This window comes from Plecotus auritus (genome assembly GCF_963455305.1).
Source record: "Plecotus auritus genome assembly, chromosome: 9".
NCBI lineage: Eukaryota > Metazoa > Chordata > Mammalia > Chiroptera > Vespertilionidae > Plecotus > Plecotus auritus.
In genome coordinates this window covers 1,237,886-1,251,832 of record NC_137783.1, presented here as the reverse complement: position 1 = coordinate 1,251,832, position 13,947 = coordinate 1,237,886, and the positions used below count along the sequence as shown (strand labels likewise).

Sequence of the window (13,947 nt, the reverse complement as noted above, 5' to 3'; positions counted from 1 at the left end):
TAAGTGTCCGGTCATCTGGTTGGCCGTGCAACCAATTAAAGCATAGTATGCTAATGTATGCTAAGGCCTCTCAACTGCTCGCTATGACGTGCACTGACCACCAGGGGACAGATGCTCCGACCAGTAGGTTAGCTTGCTGCTGGGGTCCGGCTGGTCAGGACTGAGTGAGATGGCCAGACATACCCTGGAGCCCTCCCGCGGTCCCTCCCCAGCTGGCCAACCTCCCTCTCCAACCCCGATTGTGCACCAGTGGGGTCCCTCAACCTGGCCTGTGCCCTCTCACAATCCGGGACCCCTCGGGGGATGTCAGAGAGCCAGTTTCGGCCCGACAGCGGAATGACCGGTCGCTATGATGCACACTGACCACCAGGGGGCAGACGCTCAATGCAGGAGCCGCTCCCTGGTGGTCAGTGCGCTCCCACAGCGGGAGCACCGCTCAGCCAGGAGCCGGGCTCATGGCTGGCGAGCACAGTGGTGGTGGTCGGAGCCTCTCCCGCCTCCACAGCTGGCAGTCGGACATCCCCTGAGGGCTCCCGGACTGCGAGAGGGTGCAGGCTGGGCTGCGGGAACCCGCCCCCCCCCGAGTGCACGAATTTTGTGCACCAGACCTCTAGTGTATTAAATAAGTATCCTATATAATAAAAGGCTAATACGCAAATTGACCAAATGGTGGAACGACCAGTCGCTATGACATACACTGACCACCAGGGGGCAGACGCTCAATGCAGGAGCCGCTCCCTGGTGGTCAGTGCGCTCTCTCGGGAGCACCACTCAGCCAGAAGCCGGGCTCGCAGCTGGTGAGCACAGTGGCGGTGGTCGGAGCCTCTCCTCCCTCCACCACAGGCGGGCAGTAAGGAGCGAAGGGTTCTGGACTGGGGATCCCCAGACCGCAAGAGGGATGTCTGACTGCAGGCTTAGGCCCAACCCCCTCGGGGAGCAGGCCTAAGCCAGCAAGCAGACATTCCCCAAGGGGTCCCAGACTGCAAGAGGGAGCAGGCCGGGCCGAGGGGACCCCAGTGCACGAATTTCGTGCACCGGGCCTCTAGTATATTAAATAAACTAGTGTAATGAATACATCAATCGGTAACATAGTCATTTGTTTTCATTATCAAGTACTATGTGCTGTACATAGTCACGTGCTGTACTTTTATACACCTGGAAGAGCAGCAGGTTTGTTTACACCAGCATCACCACAAATGTAAATAAATAAAACGTCACGGCGTCACGACGTGGTAGGAATTTTTCAGCTTCATTATCATCTAGGTCACCATTGAACATGCAGTCCATTGATTATCTTCTGTAGAGAAAGTGGAGGGAGGCGGGGAGAGACAGAGAGAAACATTGATGTGAAAGAGACGCATCGATTGGTTGCCAACTGAGGCCAGGGAGTGAGCCTGCAACCGAGGTTCGTGCCCTTGACACATCGAACCTGGGGCCCTTTAGTCCACAAGCCGTGTTCTAACCACTAAGTCATACCAGCTAGGGCTAGCACTGAGCTTTGAAACAGTAAGAGTTTTTATCCTCCCCACGTTTCTGTCTTTTAATTGTAAAATTGACATCTTAAACTTGCTTTTGGTCAACAACCAAATTCTGAAAATAAGGGGAAATACAACCTGGAAAGGTAAAAACTTAGAGTTAAGTGATTCAAAATAGTGTTTCTGCTTCCTGGGGGCTGAGCTCCAGTACAATGGAACAGAATTCAGAACCTCAGGGCGGGGCCGGGGGCGGAGCGGTGATGTCACAGCCCGCGGCGCGGAAGGTGGAGCTGGGCCATGGCTGGGCCTCTAAAGTGAGCTCTTCAGTCTCGGACCCAACTCCTCCCAGGATGAACCGATAGCTCCCTCCTCCTCCAGTGCAGGCTCGACCCCGCCCGGCCTTTCACTCAGTAAGGTCCAGGGTGGTGTCCCACGATGGGTTTGATCAAATAACTTGTTTCCTACGGTCTTTCAATACATTTCTTTTCTCTGAGGGTTTAACTGTACCAAGGATGCTTGGCAGTCATGTTGTTGTTTTAAACATTTTTTTAATTGATGTCTGAGAAGGGAGAGGGAGAGAGAGAGAAACATCAATGAGAGAATCATCCATCAGCTGCCCCCTACCGGGAACTGAGCCCACTTCCCAGGCACGTGCCCTGACCTGGAGTCAACCATTGAACCGATCCAGGGATGACCCTCAACAGCTGAGCCACGCCGGCCAGGCAGCAGTCATACTGTTTATTCTTCCAACCAAATGGCATTTCCTGGGAAGATCTGGGAGGAAAGAGGCAGAAAGGCCCATGGTCTCCCAGTGACAAGGGCTCCTCGAATCTCCTCGAACCGTGAGGCGGCAGGACGATTGTCAGAGGACAAGTAGAGGCCTTTTTCCTGCAAACAGCGTGACAAGTGGGTTTGCTTGTGCTGAGCTGGGAAGCACGGCGTTTGGGAAAGAGCCGTGTCCCTAGTTATGTTCTCAGAACAGTTTAAGCTTGACGAGCAGCAAGGGGCGGTCCTGACTCTGAGCGAGGGTATTTCATGAGACCCAGGCGTTGGGAGTGAAACCCTGTGCTCCGTGCGGCCTGTTTGTTACTCACCGCTGGCTGCACGTTACTGCCTGCGGGAGGGAGAGAAAGCCCTTCCCACCGTCTGTCCCGTTTCCTTCCTTCTGCCTTTGCATTTCAGTCCCTTTTCATCCGCGAATAAACTCTACCCCCATGTGGCCCAGCGGCTGGGCCCCTCGGCCTCCCTGGGAGACCCGTCCGTGTTTTACAGGCACAAGCCTGCCGGTGGGGCTCCTTCTTCCTTCCCGGGAGGAGGACACAGGCTGCGCCGGGCTGCGGGCAGGGAGCCAGTCCCGCCCTGCACTGCTCTGCCCAGGCGCCTGTAAGATGTTCGACATCAAGATTATGACGGCCATCGGGGTTGCCTTGCTGATCGCCATAGTCCTGCTGATGTTCTGTGTGACCAGCCTCCTCTTCAAACTGACCAGCATATTGAAGTAAGTGACGTGTAAGAGTGCCGACCCCCTCGCACGGGCACCTGGGCCGAGCTGGAGCCGGGCCCCCCCACCCCCCCGGGGTCAGGCACGGGGCAGCTGGGAGAAGGCAGAGGCAGGTGAGCACGGAATCCTGGCCGCGTCCCCTCGGGCTGGGCTGCGAGCTCACAGTGAGGTCCCGGCGGGCGGCTAGGGTCAGCGCTGTCCGTCCGCTGCCCGGGGCCTCGGGGAGCTGCCCCCCGTCCGCGGGGACTCACCCGGCCGGCCCAGCCTGTGTCCCGGGCGCGGCAGACGGAGGACCGCGGGGCGGGCGCGCACCTCTGCCTCAGTTCACCCAGAGCCCGGCTCGGTTGGTCTCCCCTGCCCGAGCCCAGAGCTCCGGGTTCCCTCCTCCACTGCCCGTGGCCTGGGGACAGGGAGGTGCCTGGAGGCGTGGGGAGCGGAGCTGTCGAAGATCCTGGGGACAGACAGGGAGGGGAGCGCAGGTCATTCAGCTGGGGGGGCGGGGGGGACCCTTCAGATGTGGGAGGTTCGCTGTCCAAAGCCGGGGCGCTCCGTGCTAGGAACGGAGGCCGTGCACCAGGTCAATCCCAGAACCCGGGGCAGCTGACGGGCGCCTGCCCCTCCCAGGCTCGGCAGCTGGGGCCTCAGCGCCGGGGCTCCCCACGGGCAGCCTCGCTCCCTGGGTGCTGGGTCTGACCTGGTTGCTGGCGTCTTGGAGAGCACGGGACGCGGGGGCCTGGGCCAGGGCAGAGCTTTCCTCGCAGCTGGGCCCCCAGACCTCCGGTCCCACGCGGCCACGGACGGGCCGAGGCTTCTAACCCTCCTGTGTGTGTCTTTCCTTAAGAGCTCCAAAGCTACCGGTGTGCTTGGTCTTAAAAAGTTACCCGTCCATGGTCACCAGGGACAAGATCACCGCGGCCCCGTCCATCACCGCCGGCTGCTACCCCGGCCTCCAGCGCTACGACGAGTGTCAGCTGTGTGCCGACACCGCGTCCCTGCCGCCCGGCTTCTGCGACGTGAGCGAGGGGCTCTGACCCGGCGGGCGCGGCCCCCGCAGGCGCGACCTTTCTTAGCAGAGTGTTTTATTCCAGATGTTTTATCGTGTTCCCCTTGTCATGTGCTACAGGACGTTCGTGTGCTTTTGAATAAATGCAGAATTGAAAAGAACCCTCTCAGCCTTGGGCATGTTTGGTGTGGTTAGTGATCCACGCCCTTGAACTTGCGTATCGCCCACTTTGGGACGTGGAGCCACAGGCTTGTAATGTCACGTAGCAGCGTAAGGCGGGCGAGAGTAAGAGCTAAAGAGGCGTGTGGACGGTGTGACGGGAGGGCAGCATCGTGCTGGGCGCTTGGGACGGAAACTGAAAGCATCAGGAAACTGACTTTATTTTTTTTATTTATTTTTTTAAATACATTTTATTGGCTTTTTACAGAGAGGAAGGGAGAGGGATAGAGAGTTAGAAACATCAATGAGAGAGAAACATCGATCAGCTGCCTCCTGCACACCTCCTACTGGGGATGTGCCTGCAACCAAGGAACATGCCCTTGACCGGAATCGAACCTGGGACCTTTCAGTCCCTAGGCTGACGCTCTATCCACTGAGCCACACCGGTTTCGGCAGGAAACTGACTTTAGACGCACATTTCCCAGCAGCCTCGGCGAAAGGGAAATGTGTCTCCGGATGAGACAAACGTTTCCCGGTGCAGAGTCCTGCCTGGGTTTGGTTGTGTGGCGCGCCTCTGAGACCCGGGAGCCGATGCCTTCCTTTTGGACTTGACAAGGACTCAGGACAGATTCTCAGCCTCGGCCCCTGCAGACCAGAGGGCCCGCCGTCTGTCCAGGCGTCTGTCCCCTCCCAGCCTGGAGCCCGACGCTGGCCCTGGAGGGATAGTTTCCGGAGGGGGACCCTCCCCTGGCAGCGCTGGCTCCTCGCGGCAGGGGCCAGGGCACAGCAGGCCCGGGTCAGCAGGAGGTGAAGGGGAGAGTCCGGGGCGCAGGGCAGGGGGAGCCGTGGACGAGGCGGAGATGAAAGCTGGGCCAGGTAAGTGGCTCCTGGGCTCAAGCCCGGGCCTGGGACCCAGCTGCTCGCTGCCAGCGGAGATGCGATCCCGGAGTCCTAACGTGCAGGCTTCACGGCACACGCAGGGCGGCCACCAACATACCCCACTCACGTGGGCCAACGCTCCCGTGAGACGGTGTGACGCTGCCGCCGATCCCCTTTCCTTCCCGGCACCCGGGAAGGATCGGGCACTGGCTTCCCCACCACCTGCATCTACGTGCATCCCTGGTCCTTGCTCCGAGGGTGGTGACGTGGCTACATCCTGGGGAGGCTACACACCGGAAGCTGTGAAACCCGACTGACGGAGACAGAACTCTCGGGAAGGACAAAGCAAACACACCTGTGGCTGTGCCCGCCGTGAACACCCCCAAACGAGGGAAGACTGGGAGGCGGCTGCCCGTGGCCCCCGCACAGGATCAGGAAGTGGAGCAGGTTCCCAGGCGAGGAGAGATCCAGGGAAAAGAAAGCACTTCTGTTCACTCACGGGGTTTCCAAAACAGACGCATTTAATTTCAGATGCAAATACATCACCTTCAGCACATGCAACGGTTACGCTTCCTGCCGCTGCAGCGGGCACTGAGCGCTGCCATCCCCTCGCCACACGCCTCGCCCGCAGCGCGAGCCCCGTCGCCCACCCCAGCACGGCGCGGGGGGCAGCAGCACCTGCTCGGCAGGGGGTCCCGGGCTTGGCGGTGGGTGGAGACAGAACAAGTTAACGTCCCCCCTTCCCGTCCCACATGAATCTACAGCCACAGCCTCCCCGGGAGAGGCGCCGACTTCCCTGCCCCGTCACCGCGACACCAGGGAGCCAAGGCCACGCCGTCCGGTCTGCGGAGGCCGCCTGCGCCCGTTCCCGGGGTGGCAACGCCAGGGCACGTCCGTGGGCGCAGAGCTTCCGACTTCCCAAGACAATCCAAGAGAACACAGTCACCAGGTCCTCTGAGCACCGTCCTCTCCCTCCTACGATGAGGAAATGAGGTCTTTCATGGACAAAACACACACTTCTATGGCACCCGGTGCAGGAGAAATCCTTAACAACTTACACACCCAACACACCACGACGGACACAAATGTCTGTGAGCGGACAGCTCTGCAAACACAGCAACTCCTGGCCCGATCCCGCGCACACGCAGGCACGGGGTCACGTCACAAGCACAGGAAGGTCATCCGCTCTCGGGGGCGGCCCGGGGTCACGTCACGGGGTCACGTCACAAGCACAGGAAGGTCATCCGCTCTCGGGGGCGGCCCGGGGTCACGTCACGGGGTCACGTCACAAGCACAGGAAGGTCATCCGCTCTCGGGGGCGGCCCGGGGTCACATCACGGGGTCACGTCACAGCACAGGGACACGAACGCTGAGGTCACTTGATGCAGGTAGGACGCTGATCCTCACATGACAGAAACGCGTGCTCTGAGCTCGGGGCGGCGCTGTAATAAACAGTCATAGACATCGGCACGCAGGCGCCGCGGAGCGCCTATCTCTCCCCGTTGGAGAGTCCGTCCCCAGAGTCACAGTGTGTGAGCGGCACCCCCGGGGGCGGGGAGCCGGGGCTGTGCAGCGCGTGCGCCAGCAGCGCCACCTGGCGGTCGATGTGCTCCTGCAGGGCGCGCAGCCGCTCCTCCAGGTGGTCCGTCAGTCTCCGCTCCATCAGCTCCAGCTTTTTGGACAGAATCCTCTCCAGGTAGGAGCAGGCGGGCGGCTCGCCCATCCTGGAAGCGAATTGAAAGACGCAACGTAACCATCACCGCGGAAAAGGCGACAAAACAGCCACCTCCACGCCAGCCCACCACAGCCTGCTGCTGTCCACGTCGGTGCTCACCCGCCCGGGGCCCTGTGTGAAGACTCACCCGGCACCAAGGCCGCCTGCGCTGGGCGTGGGGGCGTGTCCCGGCCACGCGGCGCCCTGTGCCCCACGGAGACGGCGCACCTGACCGCACACATCCTGGAGGAAGGGCAGCAGCTCGGGGGCAGGGGCCCCGGGGCTGTCACTCGCTCTCTTTGGTAAGAAGGACGCCGCGAGCTGAAGGTCCCTCCTGGGGAGAGGGTGGCTCTGGGGCGCAACGTCCCACTCTCCGAGGGGTGCGGGGTTCCCTCCCCCGGGGGGCCGTGCGCGCTCATCCCCGGGAGCGTCCACGTCTTCAGTCCCGCGTCCCGACGTCAGCCCGGCTCTGAGAGGAGCAGGTGCGCAGGTCGGCCTGTCCCAGGCTCCCGAGGGCGCCGAGGCCCGCAGGCCCAGCACTCGCTTGCAGGCAGCGCTCCCCAAAACCGCCTGCAGCTGCTCCCCCACGGGAAGGCAGCGCTGAGGGAACAGGAAACAGGCTGTGAACAGCAGTGACCGAGCGACAGTTGGCAGCACTTTAGAATCAGGCCGGGGCACTCTCCCCTCGGGTCCTCGCACCCCCCTGTGCAGGCAGCTGCACGACGGCCACCAGCAAGCGGAGGAGACCACGGTCACGGTCACGGTCACCTGGCCGCCTGGTTCCAGTCCGGGCCTCTGACCACTTGCCTGTGGTTTCCGTCCAGAAAACACTAAGATGAACCCAGCGCACTCCGGGAAGCTGCCCTGGCACCGTTCATATTCCTTCGGGGCGCAGGGAAGTAAACGCACCTGCTGCTGGGAGCTGACCATACTCATCAGCTGCTGAGCTCCAGGTGACAGCGTGGACCCCATGGCCGCCACCATGCTGTGGACCCTCTCGAGGTCCACCCTGCACCCCAGAGCAGGAGAGCTTGTGGGAGACTTCGCTGGGACGGGCCGCACGTGCGTCACCACTTGACTGACGAACACGCACGGCTTTTCGCCAAAGGACAGCAACTGGCATAAAACACAAGTTCAGGAACGTAACCACGTGGAACGGGAACCCCACGGAGGCCACCTCCTGCCGTCCCCGAGGGAACAGGGAAGCAGTCAGAGTCTAAAGTTCACTGACATGTCGCTAGGATAGTTAAGACTGAAAATACTCAACCATTTAAATAAAAAAGCCCTCTTCAAACGAACAGTCCCATGTAAAATAACGTTTTACACACTTAGGTGAGGAGCCAAAGATAAACCGTTCCAATCTGACGGCTTCATGCACTGCAAGCTGCTCTGATACTATTTCATACAGAGCCGGCTGGCCAGGGCAGGCAGTGCCGCCGAAGCGGTCAATGGTGTCCAGTGCTTCCTGCTGCCCCATGTCGCCCACTGTCACCGGAACACGTTCCCTGTGTGTCTGGACAGCACGGCCGCTCAGTGGGAAGGGAAGAGGATTCAAACTCAGACAGACAGGCCTCAGCGAGGGCTCTGCTACTAGTCTTGTCTCGGTGTGTGCCTGTGTGTGTGTGTGTGTATGTGTGTGTGTGTGTGTGTATGTGTAGGTGTGTATGTATGTGTGTGTGTATATGTGTGTATATGTGTATGTGTGTGTACATGTGTGTTTGTGTTTGTACGTGTGTGTGTATGTGTGTGTGTATATGTGTATGTGTGTGTGCAGCGATGGCTCTGCTACTAGTCTTGTCTCGGTGTGTGTGTGTGTGTGTACGTGTGTGTATGTGTATGTACGTGTGTGTGTGTGTGTGTGCAGCGATGGCTCTGCTACTAGTCTTGTCTCGGTGTGTGTGTGTGTGTACGTGTGTGTATGTGTATGTACGTGTGTGTGTGTGTGTGTGTGTGTGCAGCAATGGCTCTGCTACTACTCTTGTCTCAATGTGTGTACATGTGTGTATGTGTGTGTATCTGTGTGTGTATGTGTGTGTGCAGCAATGGCTCTCCTACTCTGTGTGTGTATGTGTGTATGTATGTATGTACGTGTACGTGTGTATGTATGTGCGTGTGTGTGTATGTGTGTGTGCAGCAATGGCTCTCCTACTCTGTGTGTGTATGTATGTGTGTACGTGTACGTATGTACGTGTGTGTATGTATGTGCGTGTGTGTGTACGTGTGTGTGCAGCGATGGCTCTCCTACTCTGCGCACGTGTGTGTGTGTGTGTGTGTGTGTTTCCTGTGGTTGCTGTGATGACGATCAGTGGTAAATTTCCAGTATCTACCACTGAGAAAGAGCTCAAAAACATGCATCCCTATTATTTCTAACTTTAATATACGACTGGCGCAGAAGAAACCCCACAGGAACCAAACATTTCCCTGAATGAAGCGCCCTTTGCACTGCACGACCTTCCACAGAATTACAGAAACACCCACTTTCCGAGACACCCCCCAGGGCTCACACCGCCCTCCGCTGATCTAAACCCTCCACGGACCCAACGTGACTGTCATCCACCCTTAAGTCACCACCTCCCTGCACTTCCACACCCACATTCCAACCTCCACAGCACCCTTTCTGCTTTTTAATCCCCAAGACTTTCTCACTACCAAACAGAACGTGTTTTGCACATTGAACCTACTTATGTCTTGCCCACTGTAACACTAACACGAGGGCTTGGTTGCAATTTATTGTATGGCTGCTCAGTCCTAAGTGCCCAGTACAGTACGTGGCAGCAACAGGCACTCAGAATGTTTTCACTGACTGAATCACCTTGCTTAAGCCACTTTAGAAGCGATGAACACGTATGTACCTCCAAAACCACGTCCTGGAACAACCGATCCCGCCATCTGGGAGGCACAGCGAGCACCGGGTTTCCGGGATGGAAACCACCCAAGGACTCCTTTCCTCCGCTCCAGTCCTGCCCAGGAGGCCGGGGCTAAGCGGGGGACATCAGCCACCAGCCCCCGGACAGGCGGCCCGTTTCCAGCTCGCGGCCCCGCCCCCAGAGGGCACTTCACTGCAGCCAGTTCCATGCGGAGGCAGCTGGCCAGGTCTCTCTAACTCCGTGGTGCCCTGGTCTGAAACTCCCCGACCTGGCTCTTTTCCTCAGTATTTTGGTCCCAAATCTGCTCGTGGCTGTCTTGGCACCTACGTTTTACATCAAAGTAAAAATGACTTTTAACTGAGTTCCCCAAAGCCAAAGAGCACCACAGCATGAACCGTGTTAACACTAGTCCACGGCATGGCATTGCCATGGCTAATACATGGGCAGTTTTAAAAGGCGAACACTGAGAATTACTAACCCAGCATACAATGAATGTGCACCGTACAGAAACAACTGCAGTTTTCAACTTAGTTCAAATCTAGTCATGACTTACCTTTATTTTACAAGCACGTGCAGCCGACTCCAATTTTAGAAATTTTTTGTATAAAATAATTTTTTCTTGTTCACTGAAAATAAAAATAAAAATTGACTTTTTTATTTTCACACATTATCACTCTTTAAAATTGAGAAATTATTTTAAATGTTTAAAACTTATTCCCGAGAGAGGAAGGGAGGAGAGAGAGAGATAGAAGCATCAATGATGAGAGAGAATCCCTGATGGACTGCCTCGCGATTGCCCTCTCCTGGGGATGGAGCCAGCACCTCAGGCACGTGCCCTGACCAGGAATCCAACCGTGACCTCCAGCTCACGGGTGGACCGATGCTCAACCACCAGCCATCCCTGCCGGGCTATTATCACTGTTAATGGTCACATTTAGAAATAAGGGTTTCCAGGGCAACGCTTCTAATAATTCCCTTTTCCCGCTGAGGGTGGTGGCTTCCTAGGAAACTGCGGGGGGCCAGACTACACAGACCACTTACCAGCTTATGAGAGAATTAAACTTGGTAACAAATGTAACATCTTGTTGCACAAGCATATTGTAACGCTCAAGGAACATATCTACTACTTCCAACATGTGTGGTACATACAACAGTTCATATGTTGAGTTACATAAAAGAGAGGTTAGGACAGGATCTTTGTAAAAACTCGGAAAAAGGCATAACCCCAGGGTAGGTATGCTGGAATGGCAGTGTTGGGCTCCGCACTGTTTGTTTGTAAAGGGCTTCCTTCAAGCAGGTCTGTCCAAAGCGCCAGGCTGACTGACAGAGTACTGCTTAAGGGAAACAGAGGAAACCTCTTCCAGGCCCTGGTGGGACCTCACCAGCTCACCTCCCTTCTACCAGCCGTCAGTTTGCAGTTGCTAAGGCAACAGGGCGGATCCAGCCTGTGGCAGGGATCCCCAAGGCCTGAACTCCCAGGCGGCTGCTGTGTTTCCAGCTACCCCCCCTCCACCCCCCAACGTCTGAGGCCAATGTCAGAGAAGCAAGAGCTCCGGCCCGAGCTGCCGAGACAGACACCCTCCTTGAGAACGTGCGCAGGGAGGCCACGCACCTGGTATCCAGCACATCCCCAACACTCCTGCCCCTACTGGTGCCACAGTACTCCTCGCCTAAGTACACCTCCATGTTTCTTGCTGAACTTAAAATGCCCACAGAAACGATTTCTTCACCTCCACTCGGGTCGCAGCTCAGGGAGAGGAAGCAGGGCTGCTCCTCTGGGCTCTTCCGGCTCCTTTTCAGAATCACCAGGTCCCGGCTGAGGAGGAGAAAGGGACAAACATGGAACTGTGTGCCCTCTGCACACGCCGCTGCCCCGCCGACCCGGCCCCGGCCCCGGGCTGACATTCCGTTCACGGCCATTTGCCTTTGGGGTTCACACCCTCCAAGCAGCCAACACCGGCTCCACACAGATTCTCAGAGAAATGGCGAGGTCAGCCCTGGCCTGTCTTCTCGGCGGGTGGCATCCGGGCAGAGACTGAGGGTCGCAGGGTCACGGGCATGGACCTTGGTTTCAGGTCCAGCCCCGGCCCAGGTGGGGGGGGAACAGGAGGCAACCAATCTGCAAGTTTCCTCTGTCTTTCCCGTCCCCTTCTCCCTCCCCGCCATTCTCTTTCTAAACAAAACAAAACAAAACAAAACGGAACGGAACCGGGGAAACACCCTCCTTTGAGGAAGGGGTATTTGGACCTCAGGGTTTCTCCTGCTCTCGCCCTAGATCCGTGGTAGGCAAACTGCGGCTCGCGAGCCACATAAGGCTCTTTGGCCCCTTGAGTGTGGCTCTTCCACAAAATACCACGGCCTGGGCGAATCTATTTTGAAGAAGTGGTGTTAGAAGAAGTTTAAGTTTAAAAAATGTGGCTCTCCAAAGAAATTTCCATCGTTGTCCTGTTGATATTTGGCTCTGTGGACGAATGAGTTTGCCGACCACTGCCCTAGATCATGGACATCTTCCTCAATCCGCTGTAAGGACTCCTATTTAATCTAAGGCTCAGGGCACCTGTCTGTGAGGAGTGGGGGCAGAACAGGATGAAAGACAGAGTGTCTTTTTCCAAATTTCGGGGAGGGAGACTCCCGAGGGCTGGGAGCGTTTTTCCGCCTCTTGGGCCACAGGAGGGTGTTGTTTGTTGGGGGACAGGGCCCTGCAGGGCTGACCTGAGGACACACGGCCCCCCGCCCCGTGCCCGGCGCCCCACGCGCAGCCGCCCCGCCCCCGGCCCCACCCCTCGCGGTTCTTGCCCGGCTCCCCGCACAGCCCGTCCCCAGCTGGGCTCCCGGACCCCGGGCCCGGACGCTCTCCCCTCTCGGCTCCAAGTCCCCTCACACCTCCCCCCCCCCCCCCGGAGCGTGGCCGCCACCCGTCCCCGCCGGCCCAGCGCACCCCGAGGCAGGTGGCGCCAGCAGCTCATCCCAGTCTGAGTCCTGGGCTCCGCGGACACGGAGGCTCCGGCCCAGGGCCCCGCACGCGGCATCCCAGGAAGAGGCCAGCGTCGGGTGTCTGGCCGATCGCTCGTCCTCAGTCTCGGTCTCCATTGGGCCACCGCCGGGCCCGGCCGGCCCGGAACCTCTCTTCCGGCGCTCCGGTTTCCGGCGGGGCCGAGGCGGAGGGGACGACGCCCAACAACTTCCGGCTCCTCCCCAGGGGCCTCAGACTCCTGCAGGGAGAGACCCTATTTCTGCAGCGGCGCATGCGCATCTCGGCCGGATTCCCCAATGGATTCAAAACTCACCCGCAGACCTCCAGGGCGGCGCATGCGCATGAACCTCTCCGCGTCTCCCGGGGGCGCTATGCGCAGGCGCGGGGCGAGGCGCGCCGGAAGCAGCTGGGTTTGTGGACGTTTCCTTGGAAAAGGCCAAGGGTGGCCGTCAGTGCTGGCGCGCGGGGAGGGCTGGCCAGTGAGAGTCCATGGAAAGGCAGGTGGTGGCTCCTGGGGGGGGAAGAACTCCTCCAAACCCCGCAGGTGGGCGGCGGGCGTCCGGGAGGCAGTGGAGCGGGTGGCGTGGGGACGGGCGGCGGCCGTGGGTGGGCTTCTTCCCCCCCTTCCTCTGCCCACGCGGCCTCCCGGGGGCGGGGCAGTGAGGCCGAAGCCCGAGCGGAGTCACAGTGATGACCAGAGTGCAAGCCGCCTGGGGAAGAATGAGCACCGGACCCACGATTTAAGCCAAAGCGCGGCAAGCTGCTGCCAGCAGGTCCCGACTCCCGGGGAGGGGCCCCCATGGCTGCCCCGAGGCCTGTGGTCCAGGGCAGGTTTGGTACACGCCTGCTTCGTGTCTACCTGCCGTCACCCGGTTGATGCCTCGGTGACCCGAGCCCCCCTGCTCCCTGCTCCGCTCTCCTGGCTGCTGCAGGCCCTCCCTGCCCCGCAGGCCTCCCGCAGAGCCTAAACCCCGCCGATTCCCGCCTGGCGCTTCCGGTGATGAGCTGCTCAGACCGTGGCCTGCCCTGCCTACCACCCGCCCGCTGAACCCGCCCCGCCTGCCTGGCAAGCTGGACATCGCCATCCTGGCAGAGGACAGACTGGGCGGCCAGGCGAGGGGAGACCTGCTGACCTGAGGCGCCAGAGGGGCCCGCTCCCAGGGGTCTGCACCCCGGGCTCCTGCAAGAGCAGCAGAAGCGGGGCCTGGGTCTCCGGTGACGGAGACGCCACCCGGGACAGGGAGGCGTAGGGTTTGGCCGGTGGCGGCTGTGAAAGAACTCACAACTGGAGAAGAGATGCAGGGAGGAGGTTCATTTTAATTTCCCAGAGCGGGAGGACCAAGTGTCGCTAGTCTCTCCGGGGCAGGGAAGAGCG

General features: G+C 59.2%; 2 protein-coding genes across 3 annotated transcripts; one reads left to right on the top strand and one right to left on the bottom strand.

The window, feature by feature from the left end:
• Nucleotides 1-2,863: 2,863 nt before the first annotated feature.
• LOC308233234 (protein FAM24A-like) lies at nucleotides 2,864-4,007 on the top strand (the record flags this gene model as incomplete). Its single annotated transcript, XM_080640090.1, has 2 exons — nucleotides 2,864-2,973; nucleotides 3,818-4,007. 2 exons carry the CDS (start codon nucleotides 2,864-2,866, stop codon nucleotides 4,005-4,007), a joined length of 300 nt encoding a protein of 99 aa, XP_080496216.1.
• A 379-nt stretch (nucleotides 4,008-4,386) lies between these two features.
• On the bottom strand, nucleotides 4,387-12,724 carry LOC308234178 (ATPase PAAT-like). Of its 2 annotated transcripts, XM_080641558.1 has the most exons (6): nucleotides 12,537-12,724; nucleotides 11,211-11,414; nucleotides 10,152-10,224; nucleotides 7,641-7,847; nucleotides 6,880-7,331; nucleotides 4,387-6,741 (listed from the first exon to the last, which is right to left on the bottom strand). In XM_080641558.1, exons 1-6 carry the CDS (start codon nucleotides 12,686-12,688, stop codon nucleotides 6,507-6,509), a joined length of 1,323 nt encoding a protein of 440 aa, XP_080497684.1. In that variant the 5' UTR covers nucleotides 12,689-12,724; the 3' UTR covers nucleotides 4,387-6,506. The 2 variants fall into 2 exon arrangements, with proteins under 2 accessions (XP_080497684.1, XP_080497685.1); XM_080641559.1 differs by lacking the exon at nucleotides 7,641-7,847.
• Nucleotides 12,725-13,947: the final 1,223 nt, after the last annotated feature.

What these genes read in the sequence shown, in the direction of transcription:
- LOC308234178 (XM_080641558.1), bottom strand. Translation starts at nt 12,688, where the DNA reads ATGGAGACCGAGACTGAGGACGAGCGATCGGCCAGACACCCGACGCTG. An exon ending in CACGTGCTTGTAAAATAAAG is followed by an intron (nt 7,848 to 10,151) that starts GTAAGTCATGAC and finishes GTTTTATGCCAG; the next exon opens with TTGCTGTCCTTTGGCGAAAA. An exon ending in GCAGGCGGCCTTGGTGCCGG is followed by an intron (nt 6,742 to 6,879) that starts GTGAGTCTTCAC and finishes ATTCGCTTCCAG; the next exon opens with GATGGGCGAGCCGCCCGCCT.